This window comes from Stegastes partitus, unplaced genomic scaffold (genome assembly GCF_000690725.1).
Source record: "Stegastes partitus isolate 25-593 unplaced genomic scaffold, Stegastes_partitus-1.0.2 Scaffold899, whole genome shotgun sequence".
Lineage (NCBI taxonomy): Eukaryota > Metazoa > Chordata > Actinopteri > Pomacentridae > Stegastes > Stegastes partitus.
The window spans coordinates 108,352-129,899 of NW_007578630.1; the positions used below are offsets into that span (position 1 = coordinate 108,352).

At 41.6% G+C, this 21,548-nt stretch overlaps 1 protein-coding gene across 2 annotated transcripts in view; it reads right to left on the minus strand.

The window, feature by feature from the left end:
* plcg1 (phospholipase C, gamma 1) overlaps window positions 1–19,704 on the minus strand; it is a 29,599-nt gene extending 9,895 nt beyond the window's left edge. Inside the window, exons 1-25 of one of the 2 annotated variants that reach the window (XM_008293639.1) lie at window positions 19,444–19,704; window positions 17,959–18,246; window positions 10,788–10,940; window positions 10,467–10,560; window positions 10,264–10,311; window positions 9,668–9,752; window positions 9,431–9,514; window positions 9,036–9,058; window positions 8,876–8,945; window positions 8,681–8,782; window positions 6,944–7,062; window positions 6,318–6,403; window positions 5,764–5,884; window positions 5,354–5,522; window positions 4,795–4,917; window positions 4,340–4,441; window positions 3,922–4,109; window positions 3,101–3,301; window positions 2,730–2,849; window positions 2,397–2,577; window positions 2,128–2,205; window positions 1,907–2,010; window positions 1,568–1,661; window positions 1,281–1,350; window positions 142–305 (exon numbers count right to left, since the gene is read on the minus strand). In XM_008293639.1, coding sequence (XP_008291861.1) covers window positions 142–305; window positions 1,281–1,350; window positions 1,568–1,661; window positions 1,907–2,010; window positions 2,128–2,205; window positions 2,397–2,577; window positions 2,730–2,849; window positions 3,101–3,301; window positions 3,922–4,109; window positions 4,340–4,441; window positions 4,795–4,917; window positions 5,354–5,522; window positions 5,764–5,884; window positions 6,318–6,403; window positions 6,944–7,062; window positions 8,681–8,782; window positions 8,876–8,945; window positions 9,036–9,058; window positions 9,431–9,514; window positions 9,668–9,752; window positions 10,264–10,311; window positions 10,467–10,560; window positions 10,788–10,940; window positions 17,959–18,175 — 2,796 coding nt within the window. In that variant the 5' untranslated portion in view covers window positions 18,176–18,246; window positions 19,444–19,704. Of the gene's footprint in view, window positions 1–141; window positions 306–1,280; window positions 1,354–1,567; window positions 1,662–1,906; window positions 2,011–2,127; window positions 2,206–2,396; window positions 2,578–2,729; window positions 2,850–3,100; window positions 3,302–3,921; window positions 4,110–4,339; window positions 4,442–4,794; window positions 4,918–5,353; window positions 5,523–5,763; window positions 5,885–6,317; window positions 6,404–6,943; window positions 7,063–8,680; window positions 8,783–8,875; window positions 8,946–9,035; window positions 9,059–9,430; window positions 9,515–9,667; window positions 9,753–10,263; window positions 10,312–10,466; window positions 10,561–10,787; window positions 10,941–17,958; window positions 18,247–19,443 lie in introns of both variants that reach the window. The other variant, XM_008293638.1, reaches the window with a different exon arrangement.
* Between the last annotated feature and the right edge of the window lie 1,844 nt (window positions 19,705–21,548).

A 21,548-nucleotide genomic window follows, 5' to 3' on the forward strand; every position in this document is an offset into this window, starting at 1 on the left:
TTGCAAACCCCATGTGCTCAGTCAGTGTTTTTTATGGGCATTATAAGGCAAGCACAATTGATAATTAGGTCTTTAAAATGCCCTGTGGTATGAGAATAGTATGAGTGCATTCCCTGTACGGCACATTATATGTATATTTACTTTGGCCTCTGTGGTCATGGTGACCTCACGGATCTTAGCCACCCATTCTTTGAGTTCTTCTGGGCTGCTGGCAGCGACGTCCAGCACTGGGCCCGTCCGCATAGAGGTATTTGGCACCAGGGAGAAAACGTGAGGCCTGCTGCCCTTCCCATCAGGACGCACAACTGAAGAGAAGACAAAGAAGAAAGATGAAAAAATAGGAACATACGGGACAAACAGGGTTTCACTGTGTCATTTTAACTTGATCTGGGATTTTCTTGCAATAAAAATTTATTCAAGTGAAGTCTTTCAAAAAAATCAGAAAAAATCTTCAATAGCAAGAAAACAATATATTGCAAATGATGATTAGCCTGAGCTCCACTTGTCTCTTGGCTAGAAGCAGCATAATTCATTATCAACTGCTAAATTCATGCAATCCATTCTAAAATCAGACCAAGAATCATCATTATCTGGAAGCACAGATTGTTTCTGTGTTTAAACCTCTTGGTGAGCTGAAATTTCATTGGTCATGGTTTCAGAAATGTCAGAGACACACAGGGCTAAAGTTGCAGCAGTGAAGCACAAAAGCCAAATAATGTGTACACGACACAAATAGCAGTACTGCCTTAAAGTTTCAGTGTCATCACTTTCTCCAGAGGAAAACAATGACTTCAACTGGTGGTATTCCGTCAGAGGTCCTCTAAAGGAAGCCTCGGAATAAAGTGTTCTTGAACATATAATTAGGTCATTCTCATACTCCCACTAGATGGAGCCAACGGCCACCTAAAGGCACAGAAACTGTTTCAAGTATTAACTGTGGTTAGCAGAGGCTACAGTGATGCTAATAGCATGTGCCAACACTAATGGATATGTATTGACTGAATGGAAGGATGTCAATAAAATTCCAGATACAGAGCTGTGAGAACAGCAAGAATACTAATAAAAACATATGAAGCAGACTAAATAAGAAAGAGGCTGATATTGGGTAAAAAACACAGTAAAAGCAGTGCTGACTTTGAGCTTTTGCAAGTAAAACCAAGCAGTTAGTAGATAATGTTCATGCATAAAGCAGCTAGAAAAGCAGGCTGCCCTCTGGCAAGGTGACTGGATGCTCTGCAGCCCTGCAGCAGAGTCCAGCAGGACATGGAGGGGCCGCTCACCGATCTGACAGGAAGACACGTCCACACTTCCTCTCAGTAGATCTCCCAGAGGGCTGTTTTCTGTCATCTCCTGCTGGACAGAAAAGAAAGGAATTATTTAAGAAGTTGTCTCTTTTTTTTTTTTTATACAAGCGATAATTACATATGTATCTCTGTAAGAGTGGACATCTGACAGACGAGAAATGAGGCCTGAATCTCCCAGCGGAGGGAGCAGGTGCACTCATTTCACTTTAAATCTAGGAATGCGTTGCTGTAGCCTTCTCTCATTTAGTGGGTTTGATCCTCACAGTTCTGTCAGGCTCTGCTGCTGATGGACTGATCTCCTCCACGTAGTTGGCAGGAAACCACAGCTGCTTTTTCCCTCCACAGTCACCCTTCCACCTGAGAAAAAAAGAGGTGAGAAGATGAGTTAAGAAGAGACTGGGATGTGGTTTTGTAAATATAACACTACAGCCTTAATATGACGCCGTCATTGGCATTGTAAAAATAGATTTCTAGCTAATCCCATAGTTCTCTACCTGCATCATTCAGCCCTGACCGTGGCTCTCTCGCACTACACAAATATGATCAGTCCAAATGGATAATTAAGAGCTACTTCCTGAATGGATTTTGTGCTGCTCACTCACCATCCTCCTTCCTGTTTGTCCACATTAGAGATGATAGCATTCTTGGTGAAGGAGAGCTCATCGTCTCTTTGGGCTTTATACTCGTACATGGCTCTCACCGTGCACTAAAAACACAAGACGGAAAGTTGGTGGCACACATATTCACGATTCACGTATGCAAGTCCAAGTGTCGGTGGTGCAGAGTTTAACTACATGTGAACTTTTCCATAATCTCTACTCACCTTGAATGTTGGCATTTGATTAGCCTCCACGTAAAAGCCTGGATTCCTGCCCTCATAGAGTGACCCGTAATCTGGCTCCTATAGGACAACGCATTATGTGTTAACAGGTCTTTTAACTAGACTGCACGGGATTTTACCACTGAATAAAAACCACACAATAGCACAAAATACTATCGTATTTTTCATTGATTGAATTATAAACCCAGATCACATTTCCTGTTCATCAATATCTAGAAAATGTAGTGTAGACTGCATAATGTGGTACTCACAGCAGTGCCTATCTTCTCCAGTGTGTCCTCATTGATGGGATAACGTAGTTTCATTTTGCGGTATAGAGGGTGTTTCTCATAGTAACTTATGAGATCTACAAGACTGTCAAACTCTGAGGTGCCCAGCACCACAGTCTGCCCCTCCTGCTGCACACGACAGTGCTTTATTTTACCCTCGGCCCTGTAAAGAAACCACAGACATAGCTTTACTAAGAAACATATTGTGATGTAATGTATAGTCCTCCTCTACATTCATTCTGGTGAATTAGAAAGGAAGTTAAGTGACGAAGAAATAAACATGTATCAGATAACGAGGCAACAGTAGGGAGTTACCGGAATGAAATGGCAAAGGAGTTAGGTTCTGTCCTCTTCCTAACAAGGAAAGCCCCATCACGAGGAACCCTCATCAGCATGTTTTCTGCATGGCTCCTCGACAGGCTGGCGTGGTACCACCTGGAATGAAAAAAAAAATGGATAACTGCAGTTATGCAACTTCACTACCTATTCATGGTAGATAAGGGTGTTACTGACCAGCCTAAAAGTTAAGTTATTTAAAGTTCACTCAAAAATGGGGAAAAGCAGTGAATCTCTAGTTTCTGGAAACACATAGCTCAAAAAGTGAGAAACAAAACATTACACTGAAAAACCTTAGCAGAACTGAATTTAAAATTCTCTCCGATCTGTGTAAACACTAGTAGACTCACTCCTTGCTCTCGTGGGCATTGGTCTGAGGCACCGGCTCAGTCAGTTTCATCTCAAATTCGTTGCAACGCAGCGCCACCTGCTGGTAATGGTTGATGAGGGCAAAGAGCGTGTCGAACACCAGGTTATCAGTCAGGTAGAACTTGGGGCTGCCAGCTTCCTGACGAGAGTGGATGCGACAGTGCTGCACCCGCCCTGAACGCCTGTTGTGGAGGTGAGTATGATGGAGAAAAAGAAAAGGGGAGAGGTGACCAATTTTGAAAACTTTTACCTACAGTCATTTTTTCCAATTTGTTTAGAGTCTCAGACCAAGTGAAGGCTTGATTCCCCATGTTAACCTTTCACATACTGTGCTCTGAGAATGTCTATACATTAGTCCAACACACTGTATGTAAATCACATACACCCCAATTGATTAGCTGTGAGTTACGTCCGCTAATGCAGAGCTTATGCATTAGCAGACAGAAGGTTACTGAGCACACTTCATACTGTGACTACAACCATGTTCAAATCAATGATGGAGAGATTGACATTGACTGATTTGCCAGTGTGTCACTTTGCTACTTGCATGAATTAACTCGACAAAACACGGAGCACGAATTAACTGACACATGGGAGAGTTTCCAACGAACACATACAGTATACCACAGACTAAGCTTTATATATGCAATAATTAATTTTCAACCAAGAAAATCACATCATAATAAAATGACATGCCACTGTGGCTGTGTTACACACAAAAATAGACAAAACAAACTGCTGAAATCTAGAAACGTCTAGAAAGTACTCAGATATTCTGAATGCTAAGCTCTGTGTACTCTACCAGAAAGACAGCGTGTAGTCTCCAACAAAAGTCTCGCTCTCCCGGACCAGGAAGGAGCCATCAGGAGCTCCAGTCTCCACACAGTACTCAGACAGCAGCCTCTCGGCTATCTGCCGCCCATCCCGCCCGGCACCAAGCTTTCCATGGAACCATTTCTCCGTCACGTGCTGGTCCATACCATTGGACACCTGGGAATTTAAAAGAGATATTAGTAAACTTAAAGCTACACAATTTCAAGTGTGTCCTTATAGTTCCTACTTTCTTGATCAGTTCTTTATACAACGGTTTGATTAGTAAAAACCAAAACTGCCAACGACCTACTTTCGACTTCATAATACTTATGCATAATTAAGTGCAATGTCACGTTCAACTTCAAAATTATTTCTGTGTAACTCAACAGCAGACCAGCCCAACTAACCTCTCTGTGCTCCTCCTCATCATCGTTACCCTGATTACTGGAGGTCTCTTCTGAGTAGTAGATCTTACTGCTGGTCAGGACAAAGAAATGAGGGTACCACTCCTGCAGGGAGAAAGAAAGATAGTTTGCTCAAATGGTCAGATAAAATATTCAAAAGGATCCATATGTTGCACTGAAAAGTGGCCCAAGTAGACGAAGAAAAAGAATCGAAGGTCCCAAGAAAAAAAAAAGCTTCTGAAGTCTAGCTTGGCCATAAAAAAACACAACTTGGTTTTAAAAATGAATGTTGAACAGCTATGAATGGTAAGCTGCAACATGAGGATGTGTCTTGACTTAATTATCACTAAAAACCCTTCAGAGCACAAACAACACAGGTATGACATACAAACTGTCAGTCCTAATGTTCTGTATCATGATGCATCCAGAATCCATTTATACACTGTGAGCATGCTTACATGGTTAATGGGATCTTCCAGGTACAGGATGCCATTTTTGATGGAGTTGCTGATATCGTTCTCTGAGTAGGGAGTGGAGGTGGACACCTCCTCATAGGCACTGCCCTCTGCAAGCTTCTTATGCTGCAGCATAAGGACGAAGGGGGGAAATACAGTCAGAACACGGCATATATATAACATTGTTTTTATTTTATTGTAATGCCTGGATATCTGCTTACATATCCCTTCAACTATCAGTTGAGATTTCAATGCTGTTGTATGTTTTTTTCCTCTTTATGGTGCTATATATTTCTCTTTGAATTTACTTTTACTTATTAGGTTTTTTGGTTGTTTTTTCACCATGTGGGTGTTTTTGTTCACTATGTTCTATGTAGTATAGGGCGCTTTTATTTTTTGGTACAATGCTTTTCTTGTATAAATTAAAAGAAGTAATAAAGATATCTTTTTGAAACGTAAAAAAAAAAGTATAATTTTATTATTCATTCATTCACTTCCTGGAAAGAAAAAAAAACAGCACAAAAGATCAAATGACTTCTCGTGACTCCATGTGGCCCCTGACCTTGATGAGAATCTTCCTTTTGAGCTGGTTGGGTGAGGGCAGGCCGTCTGCCGCGATATCCACTGCCTTGGTCAGCAGCATGTCTCCAAACACCTTCTTAAAGTAAGTGGCCATATTCCTCTGCTGCACAATACTACAGTGGTCCTCGATGGACAGGATGATGGGGTAGCTGTATAAGGATCACAGATAAAAACTCAGAAGAGCTGCAACTTCACAGAATTTCTCTCTTTATATGTGCTCGGGTGTGACTTTCTTATCTTACTTCCTCACACACTACAATAGTGAGTGATGTAACTGCACTGTGTCTGCATTGTTTCTACTGACATTTCTGTGTGACATCCCTTCATCTTTGTCATCTCTTATCCTGTCATCTCTGATGGCTATAAAAAGAAAGAAGAATGGAAACTCACTCGGATGTGACGAAGGCATGCTCTTTGATGGTGGTCAACACATCACAAAACTTGATTTTTGTTGTGAGGGTGTGTCCGTGGTAGATGACTGGCATTCCATCTGGACCATCCCAGCAGTCCACTGAAAAAGAAGCACAGACACACAGATGCATGACACATCATTTCATCCACCACACTGCAAGGAAAAGAAAGTAAGCATACATGAATGCACACGCGTTACAGAGTGACGGAGGAACCTGTAATCTTGAAGATGCACAAACTAGTGACGTCATGTTTGCTTTTGTTTGAGGTTACGCGACCCTTCCACTCCACAGAAAAGCTAATCCTATTCTTAGAAACCTGCTTGACAAGGGTTGGTTTCAAGGCAATGTACAGTACTGTTGTGTAACAGCAGACTTCTGTGTGTGGGTTAGGGTGTGGCGGCTGCATTAAAAGTAGAACTGTGAGGGATAAGGAGCATGCTAAGACAGTTAATTAGAAGGTTGAAAGTCAAGTGTTGGTGATTTACTGTACGTGGGTATAACTCTAGTGTGTGAATGTGTGTTTTCACTCACATTCGATACAGCGGCAGCCCATCCTCAGACAGCGAGCGTACGCCTCCAGGGACGACTCGCTGGAAAACTGGTCTCCTGTCAGGTAGCTAAAAATAAGCACGCAACATCAAAGTATGTACACAAAACAAACTCACATCCAAACAGTCTCTCAAAAGGATTCACATGTCAGGAACTGCACCACAAATGCACACATGCACTTTCAATGGTCGCATAAACACAGCGATACCGCCATATTGAAAGAGGTTTTTTTTCTCGCTTTTGTTGACTGAAATAAATACTTCTTACTCATTCAGTCAGTCAGTCAATTCAAACCTAATCAAACAACATGGGAAATTCTCATTCCGCTGCTCCAATGAGTATTGTTTCACATCGAGTCCAGAAGGTTATCATTTGAACTGCCTTTCACACACTTTTCAATTGGAGGAAAAATACATTTTCCTGCAAAATACACGCCTGGATCACATTCTGGAACATGATTGTTAAATAATACACTTTTATCTGATGTATGAAGTCAGTTCAAAAGCCCTCTGTGGGCAGAGGTTTCAAGAAAGGATGCCAAACTTCAGCATTCCCAGGGCCTAATTACAAGTAGGTGAACTACTTGTATGTATGAATGCCATCCTTACGTGTTGTGCGAAGAGGAGATCCAGTAGTGGGACAGGGGGTTGCTCATGTTGTCGGGACACACTTGGTCCAGGGAGGAATCCCAGACAGTGTTCTCTTTGGAGAACAGGTATGTGAGGAACTATACAAGAGAAAGGAGAGCCATGCAAATTACAGACCACAAGTAATTAGGCCCAAATCCATAATTTACAACTTTTCTTCTAGAGATTCAGAACGCACATTACCTCTACTTTATAGCATTACAAAATAGATGTGACATTGTAAAAATGTAATCCTGTCCTGAAGGCTCAGGAATGTGAGAGGACCATTGCGACGGGCTTTACCAGGTGATAGAACACATAGTTGTATGCGTGGGTAGGAGCCCTCATGCAGGGGCAAACTGCTAGGATCTTATCCAGCCTGGACTACAAGGACCATTGAGTCTGTGCTTGCACCAAAGCTAATCTCAATAAAAAATTTTGTGCCATTTTTAAAAGTGCTTTTTAAATTTAAAAACAATTCTTGCAACACCTCAACAAATGTTCAAACTAAATTCACATCACACGTTTTATTACATTCATCCCCCTAACCGATAAGTAGTGCAACAACTTGCAAATATAATTGCATAAGCATGCATGTGCTGAACACCACCAGCGTGCATAACAGTTTTTAATGCTCTCAAAACCACAGAGCATCTGTCTTGTGAACAAGTTAGCGTTCTTTAGCAAACTGTCAGTCAGAGGTTCGTATTAAACTTAGACCTGATACTTCGTACATACAGAACATGCAGAGGCTTCATATTTTATTTGTTTGTCAGTTACAGTTAAACAGAGAATGATTGGCTTTTATCCAACAAAGAAAGAAAATAACAGATTATCTATGATGTAATAAGTCGTAGTTGAAAGTTCAATGTTCACGTAATATTAAGAATGTTAAGGCTCACGCAAAGTTAACTGGCTATCTCAGATAAAGCATGTAAAGGTGCACATCTTACACGTCTCTGACACACATGGAGCAACCAGTGAGATGGGCAGAGTATTTGCATTCATATCCATGAGCACATCTAGTCTCACAAGTCAAATTTCAATCACCGTTAAACACCTCTTCAGTTTTGACATAACGATGGTGAGCACTTTAGATTCAAGTAAGAATTCAGGCCTTATATCCAAAAGGTACACACTTGGATTTAACTCAAATAAGTGATGTCCCATCAGCATACTAAAATACAGCACTACAATAGAACTATATACTTTACCCTGTAACACTGCTCAGTACAGGCCAACAACAATAATTTGTATAATATAATGTCATAATACTGTTAGATATTTTTGTTTTGCTAAAGCATGACCAAGGCCTGCACACCTGCGATCTAACACTACATAACCTCAGGCACACAGAGCCAGAACCAACTCCTGCAGGCTGGCTCACACCAGCCTCCTCTTCTCTGTAGTCAATCATAACTTTATGGTGACCACAAAAAGCTTCCCTCGCTTTCTGCAGAACTGTCATATGGCGCCGCAGTCAATAACCTTTTCTGTCTGTGTGGGAAGAGATGCTTTAGGCAGAGATCATGGTTATCCATGTCAATATCTGAGCATCTCCCACCCACACCAACAACACAGGGGGGTATCGGAAAACACAACTTGCAAAAACATGCTTACATTTTTTCCATTACTGAGCAAAGACCCAGAAAAGAGCAAGAACAGAATTGAGAAAAGAGGGGGAAAAGAAAGTGTAAGAGGCGGTGAGAGTGCGTGTACCTCGTCTTGTTGGAAATAAGGCTGTTCAACTTCTCTCAGGGGATCTTTCAGGTAGCCAAACATAAACTCCTGAACCTTGTTGTTGTCTGTGGCCCAAATTTCCTGCATTCGTAGATAAACGCAAATGTATTGGAAAATGCAAAATGAAACAAATCTGTCATGAACTAGGTCGACGTCCAGTGATTGACAGGTTACCTTTTGAGACTCCAGGAGGAAGCTCTTGAAGTCCTCAAGGGAGATCCTCTGTTCTGGTCTGTCAGTGAACCTGGCAGAAAAAGCAATGGTTCACTTCAGTGACCAAACATCCGTGACGCAATAGAAAGATTCACTGTGTGAGTATCCAGTTTTGACCTACCTTTGTAGAACTGGGATCTCCACCTGCAAGATGGGACAAAACGGAAAATTTCAGTTAATCAAAGTGCTGTAGGTTTATTGTATAGTACAAGTCATGTAGATGGACACAGACATCCTGTAGGGGGGAGGAGAGCACTGAGGTCATCCATTTAATCTGACCCCAGCCCGGCTGCCTGCCTCCTCAACTGTCTGTGTGTTTGTGTGTGTGTGTGTGTGCATCCTAATGGCCTCCACCACAGGGGTTTGGTGGGTTTTTAACTGGTCCATATTGATCCTGCAGCCATTTGAGAACAGACAGATGGGGGATGAAGTGTGTGCTGGCAGGGCATCAGATGGGGTGCGAGGGGATGAAAGTGCTGGGACTATCTGTGGACACATAAAAAGGACTGCACTTACGTTTCTCTGAGCATCAAACATGAGGCTACGATACAGCTGGGCAAACTGGCTGAAGGACACGTCTCCATTCCTCAACTCAGAGTCCTATGAAGCAAAAAGAGAATCACGAGGGAAAGAAAAATGGCCGTTACCAACAAATCATAAATCTTTAGCCTCTAACAACATCATAGTAAAAGGGAAGTGGGCAGTGGGAGACGGGAGTGTTAAGGGGGTCTGTGATAAGTAGGAGGACGTTACCGGAAGTTTCTCTCGGAGGAACCTCATGTTGGGCACCCTGTAGTTGACCTGGCTCAGCATGCTCTTCAGATCCTTACAGGATATCCTAAACACATACACATGTTTTGTTGAAAAATCAAACGCAAACATAGATACGCACGTACGATGCGCGTACATAGATAGCGCTTCGCCGGGGTGAAACGTGATTTTAAAGTTTACAGACATGCTGAAACCTCTTAAACAGACGCCCTGCATGCTCTGCTGAGTCGTTTTTGGCTTTGCTACGACAACACAGCCTGGAATTTTGGCCAGAGCAGACAATACCCAAACAGCGTAACAAAGGCTTTCGTCAGGGATGTAAGAGACAAACATCTCTGTACATCTCCTCCACTCTGTGCAGTCTGTTTCCTGCTGCAGGAAGAGTTGCTGGTGTGTGGCTGAGAGGTTAGTTCCTTCACTACACCTCAAATGAGCTCTCTCACAGACACCTTGCTCTGGAGGGTAGGCTAAGGAAAGGGCACACAACTGGTGCGCAAAACAATTGAGGTACATCTAATTTCGTCTACTTCTTGCGAGGGTGATCGAATGAACTCTGCAGTTTACAAATTGGAACTTGCCTGTCTTCTCTGTTGCGATCAACCGCGTAGAACTGCTTACGTAACCACCTAAAAAAAAAAAAAAGAGAGATTTAAGAGATATAAAGCATTAAAAAAAAAGAAAAGCAAAGATATGAGCAATAACCACAGATAAATACCAAATGCTGTCTATTCACGCTGCTTTATAATACTTTGACTTTGGATGTGACATGTATTAGTGGTACCTCTCTATCTGAAGTGGTGTTGGGGACTTCAGTGTGTCAGCCACAAGCCAGTTTAAGCCCTTCACCCACATGCTCATCTCCTCATCAGATGTTGCTGAAGAAAAAAACAAAAACAAAAAACAGTTAAACACATGACAGAATTTCAAAGTTTCTTTTGCTAAATTTCCAGTTAAATAATAAATCCATTAATCAAATAGAAAGTAAGAAGGAAAACTGTGACAATCAGAGGTACTAATGGTTAACTCAAGTGGGTTTGTGATGGTTACAAGAAATACTAAAGGTCAACTTTTTCATGCAAGGCATGCAAGCCTCTTTTTTTACCTGCTAGGCTGAGTGATTTAAGGCGAAACTCTGTGCCATACAGAATAACAAAGCAGTGAGCCTGATCCAGTCGTGCTGCTGAGTCCTCCACATAGCGCTCAAAGTCCCGGGATTTCTGTCCAGGACGGATCTCCTTGATTTCTCGAATGTCAACTGAAGAGGCAGACACAAATCCAACAGTGAATGAAACAGAGAGTCACCATTGCCTTACTCATTCAGTTCTATTTCATAAGATACGTGTGTAGAAGAGAGATGAGCACTTTCAAAAGTTTCACAACATTCACTGTCCAGCTTGTAGAAGTACTTGATGAAGGTGCCTGGAGTTAGAATGTGTATTAATATATCAGCATCAGAATTATAACCATCATCTTATGTCAACATGGTCATAACAAGCACAATCTCCAAAAATGACAGCTAAATGAGGTTCAGCAAACTTAACCACTAAGCTATGCATTAGCGGAAAACTAAAGCTGCACAGCTTTACACCCCATTTGCTTGGAAATATGGTTGTGAATGCTGGGATTTTGTAACACACTAAGATCCCATCATCACAATGCCTACATAACAACACTGAATTAACTTCAAGCTTTCTGTAAAACGCTTTCCTGTTTAATTTCATCTGACATTTTTCTTTTCCTCAATGCTGACACTTAACCTGACAGCACACAGACAGTATATGTACGAGTATTTTAAGCCCACTGACCACATAAAACAGTAAAGCTGAGGCCAAGACACAAACCACATATAGATGTACTTCACGTTAAGACATTGCTAAATATGGATTCCATCAACAAAAAAAAAAGAAAAAGAAACATTGAGCGTACCAACACCAAATTAAACCTTGCCTTTTGCCACTGAAATAAACCAAAATACTAATCAGAAAACAGGAGGCTGTGAGTCAGTTCAACAAACCAGTTTGTGAGGGGAGTGCTGTGGTCTGTGCAACATTTCCACTGTTGCACACACATTCAAATATGTGTGAAGTTCATGGTTGAAATTGTTTAATTCACAGTAACTGAGAAAGGAAATATAGCAGTGTATTGGCTTTACTGGGACTGAATGATTTGGGGGAAAAATAACTATAATATTGCAATGTGATGTTTTAATTGACCATTCACTCTGTAATAGATTTAAAACATGACCACCATCAAATCCGTAGTTAGGACAAGGACAGCAGCATCAGACTGTAAAACCAGTGACAGTTTAAAATGCGGGTCAGCTGCACCGCAGAACGTACAAAGTTTGCGGCTATCAAATAATAAGACCTGGCTACATTGAACCATAGTGTTCATGTCCAAACCACATAGTACACATTGAACAATTGTCAAACATGAACAACCCCTGAAGCAGTTTGAATTTTTTAAAAATTGAATTTCAGCATTTTTTTTTCATTATTTATTAGCCCCACCTTGATTTGCTAATTGTTTCAAATTGCAATATAAGACTGATTAATTGCTTAGCTCTAGCTGTTGGACAAGACTGTGCCACTGTTCATCTTAAGTGATGACAACTTGGAAAAAAAAAAAAAAAGACCTGCTACAATTTTGTGTTGACGACATTAATGAGCAAAACTAATGTGTAGGCTCAGCGGGTTCCTATCAGCGTTACATTTGCAGCAGTTAAAGACCTACAGCAGGGACTCTTCTGACACACACTCACACAGACACACACATCTTTCAGCTCCCGCTCCTGTTCTTGCCCCCGAACCACACATCCTGTGCTTTTGTCGCCTACACACCACATCTGTGCTTGCGTATAGGTGAGCATGTGCATACTCTTTTCTTTAGCATAGAAAAAAAACAACAAAAAAAACCAGCATGTCTTCTCACAGAATTTCACCAAGCTGAGCTCTCTAATCACACATCATATCTCAGTTTACTTTACTCGCTATATGGGCCAGCAGACTTCCGCTGAGAGCGCGGCAGATTTGACAGGCCGATCTGTCAGACAACACTTTTCGTCATTTGAGTCAAAATATTTGGAGCCTGCCTCAGACAGATGCAGAGGAAATAAGGAGATGGCCAGAGGTGTAATCTTACCAAAAGAGATGAGAGGAGGTATCCTGCAACACACTTCCCCCCTCCTTCCTTCCACACCGTTTCCACAAGGCAAAACTACTGACAATAAAATACCACTTTTAGACGCAAAGGGGATTTTAATAACAGGCTTTGAGGAATGTTAAGTTTTTTTTTAACATATCTGTTTTTTTCATTTCACAAAAAGAATCCACATCTTCAATGCTGAGCATCGCATGAAGATATGCAGTCTTTCATGAGCTTCAGCTAAAAACAAAAACACAGTGCAGAGCTGAAACAAATAGTCACCAGATATTCTGCTATTTTCTTAACAGTTTCCTCTGATAAGTAAGGACATGCTGCTTTTCTTTACCACTGTAAATAAGGAAGAAAAAAAAAACAAGAAACATTTGTGCTTTGGACTGCCAAATAAAGCAAACATTACAGGGCTCCAAACTGCGACCTTTTTTTTTGAGAGCTGGCGAGTTAAAACTTCAAGTGGTCGCACTGGTGAGAGTACATGATGATTATTAAGCTGTATTAGTGTTGCTGTAACCAGCACAGAAAGCTGCCGTGTTACCCACAGTGGTGGAAAGCAGTACTTTTAGAACTTCGGTGTCCTGCACTATTTACCTTTAAAAATGCCTCTCGTGAAAAACGGAGCAAACCTACATGTGCTGTGTTTTCAGCTCATAGAAGAGGGCGCATGTAAACAAAATCATTCGGTGTCATTTTGGACAAATTTGACATTAGAACGGCCTAGTTTATTCTTTTTAAAGTCATTTTTGGACACACACCATGGATACCAACAGCATCTACCACAGCCTGCGATGTGGGGCGTTTAGGGAACGTCAGTAAATTATAGCGTCTATCAATGAAATGTTCAGCAAAGTCATATGTTTTGCCCGTAGGTAGGTAGGTGGTAGGTACGAGCAAATGAGAAAGTTAGTTGTACACGTGCTACCAGTGAAAAAGTTAGTCTGGAGCCCGACAATATGAGATTTTTACTAATTTTTAAAAAAAACATTCTAGACTGAAGAATTCGTTATAAAAAGGCAAAAGTTGAAAACGTTAAAAATGAAAATAATTACAGTCATACCAGTGTTGGTGCACAGTCTACAATTGACAAAAATTTTATCTAAATCGATGTCAATCTGATCGGAGCACAAGCACATAAGCTTTTGACACATCAGTAATTTGAAGGCAACGCTTGGTAACTGACAGTTTGGTATTTGGTGCTACAGACCAAAAAAAACAGAGGTTCAATCATGACAAATACCTACTGCTCACTGTTCAATCTACATAGTTTGCAGAGGACGGACAACTAAACTAAAAACTAAACAATGTTGGCAAATCACCATGTTGCAATTATTTTGCTGGATATCAATTATGACATAAATTACATTCGAAAAACAAACAAACAAATGACTTCACTTCAGAATAAATAAAAAGATAAAGGTGCATATTTTGAACCCAAGCCAGTACTGCTTCAATCTGAGAACACAAGCAGCTGATATAGTAGTTTTCAAATGTTTCGAGTGACTGTGTGGCCCAAAGCGTGACACTGTTTCACTGTGCACTTCCACATCAGCTGATCCGTATCAGCTCCTTTGATAGCATGTTGGACAAAGTTAAGCAGAAGACTTTCCCTCTGACAAACTACTGCCAAGCAGCTACATGGACTCTGTTCCTCTTTCCAACACACTGTAAATGGAATAAGTCCACTCCACTGTGGAACTGCGCTCGTTTTCCAGTGACAACCTGACCAGGAAAACATTTTTATACTGACAAACAGTCTAAAAACCTGACCGTGTTGCTGTCAACAGTGTTAACGTTCCACCCATGTGTTGATATATTTCTCATACATAACCTGGGCTGATTGCCAAGTGTGTAACAACAAAAGTTAAAGTGTGTCAGCGAAGAAATGACATCAGACGTCTGGGGTGAGAAAGCATGTCCTTTGCGGGAGGTATGGAAAAAGCAGCTCAGAACGATGACAGTTTCACAGATGTGTGCAGGTAATTCCATCCAAGTTTATATGACTGAAAAGTCAACAAACAACGCAAAGATTTGCTCATTTCTTCTTCATTTTCAAATATGTTCCCAGGCTAAAGTTGGTAAAAGTTTACAGCAACTTTTAGTGAGCGCAGGTGGCCTCATCAAATGTTGACTCGGATGACATGCAGATACAGTATGTTGTTTGAAATGTTGGTAAAACTGTATGTTCATATTTCTCAACAACTTACTGTAATAAAAAAGTCCTCTATAAACCCTAACACCACACGCTAACTGCACTAAGGGCTCCATTCCAATTCAAATCAGATCCGCCACCAATGATTCTTTTGATTACAGATTAATCTGCCAATAGATGTTACGATGCTTAAACAATCACACAGCGATTCAAGATGTACATTCTAGTTTCACAGAGTCCAAAGTGGCTTCTTCAAACGCCCTAAAACCTAAAGGTATTAAGTTTAAAATGACTTTCTTTAAAAATAAAAAAGCACATACATGTGAGGGCCAATGTTTTGGGTGATTTTTGCTGGAAAATGACTATAAAAATCAATAAGTCAACTGCTTATTTTTCTGGAGATGTGCTATTAAATTTGCTGACCATTTGTTCCAGCTTTAAAAACAACTCTTGGAATTTGTATCAGGTATGTAAGTGGAAACTACTACTCAGTGCAGTGATGGCAGCATGCCGTCATTGATTAGAAAAATCTGAATTACACTCAGACTTATGGCGACTGGAATTTTGAGGACGATAGCAGCAACATCCAATACTGGTATATCAAAATGTAAACAAACTAAAAATCTTTGGCTCCCTTAAGATTGTTTTTAAAGAAAAGTGACCAAGCTGTAGGAAATTTTACAGATATGAAGATATGGGCGGGGGGAGGAGACACAGACTAAGTAACAGTAACATTTTTACAAACTTACATCAAATCTATGTGGACATGTCTGAAATATCTGCAACACTTTGTCACTTACTGGCCAACATATACATGTGAAATAAGCTGATATCGTGTAGCTATCTACTGACAGTTTATCTTCTAGAAATTAAACCGAGCAAAGGTACGTCATGATGTAAAACTCCTGTGATCAGCATGAAGCAGTCCTCATTGATTTGACACCTTGCCCGCACTGAACCAGAGATAATAAAAAAGGCACAGATACCACGGCAGACAATCGATGGAAAAATCTCTACTTTTTGTAAGATTTCTACCATCGCATGTCTTCATATCCAGTGTTCATCAGTGAAATCAGCTCTGACACCCTGAATGAAAAAAAAAAAAAAACACCGCAAACTAAAGTCCTCTACTTCAGTGCAACTTGAGAAGATCCGCTGATGTGGGTCGACTCCAAGAACGGAGACAGTGGAGGGGGTCTCAACCAGGGCACAAAGTCCAATCATTGCTTGAGGGCGTAAAAACATTTGTGGAAGCTCATTCATTAAAATGATTAAGTAAACTGATTCATATTGAAAGACGATTTTGATTAATGCTCAAGTTGCTTGTTATCAGTGACATACTGAGAAAACAAAAGTTCCAAAGATGGTTTGTATGATACCGAGCACACCACGCATGATGTTTCACTACAGTCTCTTTGGAAACAAACTCTACATTACTTCATCACAGCATAAAGTGGAATCAGCACAAACTTTTCCCCCTTTGAAACAATCAAATTGCGCATGTGAGTAATTCAAACCTTTTTATTTAGGACAAGGCCTGTCTGCACATCTAAACAGTCTGCTACTGCCAATTATTCCGCAAGACCACATCCTGCTTTGTCAAACCAGATATACAATGTTATTGCACCGCACTATTATGCATATCTGCGAGCTACAATTAAATGCTGAGCGTTATTAGGTTGGACGACAGGCAAAGATTTAAAAAAAAAAAAAAAAAACAGCCTGGAGGTAGACAAAGAGCAAAATACACTCAGGTGAAGGGATGGACAGGCTATGCTTCGCAGCGCCTTAAATTTAGCAACAAACTACAGCGCCGGTTCCACAGTTAATGGACGCGATTCTCCCGCTGCCATTGATAAGGGGTAAAAACACCAGTCCAAATTGTTCCCGAATGATCACACACACTTCCAGTAAAAACCCTGATATTCTATTTCTGTACATTAATGAGCAGCCGAGGCCAATTTCACCTCTCCAGGAGTATCAAATGGCAGCTATGAAGCTCATGGGTGTATGAAACCCTTCATTGCTGAGAAGATGATACTGTGTTTAAAGAAAAAGAAAAAGAAAAAAAAAAACTAAGCCTACCATCCTTTTTTGTGTGTGTGGGTGTGTGTGTGCGTGTGTGTGTGTGTGTATGCTCTTTTTGTTGCATCCGGAGCAGAGTGCAGCTGTGCACAAGGCATCCTGCTACCCGAGAGACAGGCAACTTAACGAGTCACTGAAGGCCTGCGTGTCCTCAGTTAGACGTGCTGTTTTGTTGAAGATTAACCTGAACGGCAGCTTCCTGGTAAATTACAGTATATTTCTATTAATGGAACAAAAGAGCACAAGGAAACATTCTTTCTGCTCGTCGTCGACTCTGGATATATTTGTACCCGACATGTGACTTATCTCCTTCTGGACACCAACAGTTGTTCCGTTAACATACACACCTGCGCTTTTAAAGAACATTAAATATAAGATTAAACTTGTAACTGGACTAACAACTTGTGCAGCACTCGGAAACGTAGCTTGGACTTTCTTTTTTGTAATATATCATAACTTCACTGCTGTCTTTTGCTGTTCTTGGAGGCTGCACTGCAATTAGTAACTAAAAATGTGTTTAAAAAGTGCATGTATACATTACTCGTCCTTGTTTCACCACATTTTCTGGCATGTAAAAATCTCCTGAAAGCACCAGCTGTCCCCTAAATATTGTCACATACCTGCTATTTAAGTGTTAGCGGAACTTGAGTTTCACCCAGCTCCTGTAACTTCTGACTTCATTTACCAGCTGTTTACAACGTCATCATGTGAGCTCACAGAATTTTTTGTGAAGTCGTCAACCACCTCGTAATTGTCATATTTCTGTATGTATGCAAACAAACCAGTTCTGGCACCTTCCCAGCTATGACCAGTACTCAAGAGCATCGCTTTGGGCATGTGTGTGTGTACATGCATGTGTTTGTGTCTGCATGATACTCACTCTCGCCCTCTATTTTATCCGTGCCACGAGTCCAGATAATAGTCCTGGTCTCCAGCTTCACTTGAAATGTCCTTCTCTCCGGCCGCTGGGACTTCTTAGAATAAAACAGCGTCAGTACTGTCCCCAACTCCAGGTCTCGGTACAGGTTGTTCATCTCCGCGTCGTTGTCCATCCACGGAACAGGTCCGTTGGAAAAGAAGCCAGAGGTCCCAGCCATGTTCACTTCCCCTGTTTGTTATCCGTTTCCTCTCAGAACAATCTGCTCAGTCCAGGCTTAGACAGGGATACCTACAGCAAGGAGAACAGAGAGGAGAGACAGGAGGGGGGGAAACCCATGAAACAACAATTCTCCTGGGACTACTAGTGTGTCAGCGCTGTGTGCACATTATGCCGCGGCGATGAGTTTGATGCTGTCGGGAGTCTGAAGAAGCACGCTTGGAAATAATACTGGAAAATGTACCATGCGTGCATGTTCACCTGCAGATATGGTGTCAAAAGTATGTGTGTGTGGGGGCATCTGAAATTACTTTTACATTTTAAGAAACACATTTTATGATATAAATGGAAATTTGAGACGAATGAGCATTTACTAAAAGCCTCAATTAAAATCTTTTTGTTGACGTTAAGGCTACAACAGCATCTTATGAGACAGACTTTCCACAAACAGAGACAAAATACTGCCCTGAATGGCACCCATAATGAAAGTATAATATAATACATACGTTAAAAAAACAAAAAAACGTGTATGCTTGGTGAATTAATGTCTACTGTGTGTTTCCTTACTTTTATGCTTTATGACAAAACCTGCAGTATGTGCTACTAGAGCAGCAGCATATACACACAACACAGCAAGAGAATCAAGCTGGAACACTGGGTGCTGACAAAGTTGGCGATTTAAAGCATTTCATAACATACATGGTCTTATTGATTTCTGTACATGCTGTGAGTGAGGTTATTCTCAGTACAATCCCATCAGTAAAAGTACTGAGACTTCTTATTAACAGTGGTGTTAATAAATGATAATAATGATGCTCCCACCAGATAACATTTTTTTTATTGTACCTTCAACCCAGCAGCAGCAGCAGCATGGAGGTAAATTCTCACTTAAACTGGTTTTTCCCAATACGACCAACAGGCCTGTAACCTGCTGCAGGGAAACAAAGTTTGCTTCTTTTTTTTTTCCCTTTTCTTTTCTTTTTTTTTTGGGAGAATACAACTGGTGGCGAATGGCAGCTCAGTGGGAATAACAGTGTAACAAGAACCGTCTGGCTATTTTCACAGCGTGGAAACAGGGGCCGGTGTGTGCTAACGTTTGGCTAGGTTAGGAATCACGGATCGTTTCATACCCACGAAGACGCTCGGCAAAGCTTTAGCCATTCTTCACTATTTCTCCCTGGCTTTTTTTTTTTTTTATAGGTGGGGAATTAAAAGGAAAACAAGTCGCAAGGCAACAAAAAATAGGGCTAGTGTGCTCGAACTACCTACCGCCGCAATCTCGGCCCCGACCGCACATCTCCAACGGCTGAGGCTGCTCCTCTCCCGTCGCCTTTCTCCTGGTTTTTTGTTTTTTTTTCCCTTTTCTTTTTTCTCTCTCTCTCCCCCCAACAACCCCCAACGTTTTCCGCGATTAAATCATCGCCAGGCCCTCGGAAAGCGTTGCGGTCCCGACGACAACAATCCCTGTTTCCTCTTCTTCTTCTCTCCTCCGGCCGTCCATAGAGAGAGGCAAAGGCAGACAGCGAGAACCGTGGCAAGACTACGCAAGTTTGTCTGCTCTCGGATCCAGCCAGCGGCGCAGGCCCTTCCCCCCTCCCCCGAGCGGCACACTGCGTCAAGCGTCCCAGCAGCGCTCGCGCACCCCGCTTCCGCTGCTGGGCCTTCACTATAAAACGTAAGAGTCGGTAGATTCAAGATTAACTTTATTGTCCCAGATGTGGGGAATTTGTCTTGGGCTGTTCACCCATGCTGCAGTCAACACAAGCAGAAACAAACAGGGAAAACACAGTTTAGAAGAAATAAATACATACATACATCAGCTGCAAGGTGGAGTAGTGGTTAGTACCGCTGCCTCGCAGCAAGAAGGTCGTTGGTTCGCGTCTCGGTGAGGACACCCGCGGTTCTTTCTGCGTGGAGTTTGCATGTTCTCCCCGTGCAGCGTATGTTCTCTCTGGGTTCTCCGGCTTCTTCTCACAGTCCAAAAACATGTTGAGGTTAACTGGTGATCCAGCCCACCTGTGACCTGAGTGAGGATTAAGCAGTGTATAATAATGGATGGATGGATACATACATCAGGTAAAAGCAGAACAAAAATGAGTACCATAGTCTAATTTCATGAGTCCAAAACATGGCATTTGGAGAAAAAAAAAGAACGATTTTTCTTATTAGCCTAATTGAAGCCTGTTGACTCGGCAGCGTGGGACTCTGAGCCTTCTTCCAGACGGTACCCACTCATACTGAGTATAGAGCATGTACACCTATGAACAGGTGCAAAGCGGCCTGTTCATAGGTGTCTTGTAGGGAGGGGTGCTCCTGCTCACCTACAATTTTCCAAGCAGTGTGGACTAGACGCAGCAGGTTGTTTTTCAGCTAAACAGAGAGGCTGCCGTACCAAGCTGTGATGCTGCATCTTACCACACTCTCCAGCACTGCATGGTGGAAGATTATCATGATCTTTTTGTCCACCCAATGGAGTCTTAAGCGACGCAGGAAATACAATTGTTGCTGCAATCTGCTGCTCAAGTACTCAACATGTGTGCACCAGGTTAATGTGTTATCAATAGAAACCCCCCAGATACTTACAAGTATCTGGGGGGTTTCTATTGACAGCAAGGAGACTGAAAAGGATGAGCTTTAACCACAGGCTGTCTTGAGTTAAATTATTCTTTTTCTTATTGAAGGCATTAGACTGAAAAAAACAAAACACATGGTCAAATTAAACTACATGTGCAGTGTATCCAATCTTACCTCAGGTCTACCTTCCCACCACAAACCTTCCAAGCTGACAACAGCATTCAAATGGCAGCAAAGCAAGGAGAACAAAGGCGCTCGAGGGCTTTTAAAAGGGTTTCCTCTGTTCTGATTGGCTAACTGGCCAGAGAGTGAGCCAGTCCTCTACTCGTCAAGAGCTCACAGGTGGCAGCCAATCTTCTAATTCCCACCTGCAGGAGAGAGGTGGAGAGGAAGACACACACACAACGGGTGCGTATAGGTATATACCAGGGGTCTCCAATCCTGGTCCTCGAGAGAATTAGTCCTGCATGTTTTAGATGTTTCCCTCTTTCAGCACACCTGATTCAAATGATCAGTTCATCATCAAGCTCTGCAGAAGCCTGATAACGATCCTGATCATTTGAATCAGGTGTGTTGGAAGAGGGAAGCATCTAAAACATGCAGGACTGTGGCTCTCGAGGACCAGGATTGGAGACCCCTGGTATATACAAATAACACTCCAGTATCCTCACAATAGACAAATTACACCACTCCTTGCCTCATAAACAAAGAAATATATTTTAAAAAATGTAAAACTTAAAAAATGAGAATAAATATGTAAGTTCCAGTATATAGCCCATTAGAAAATGCAGTCAGTTTCA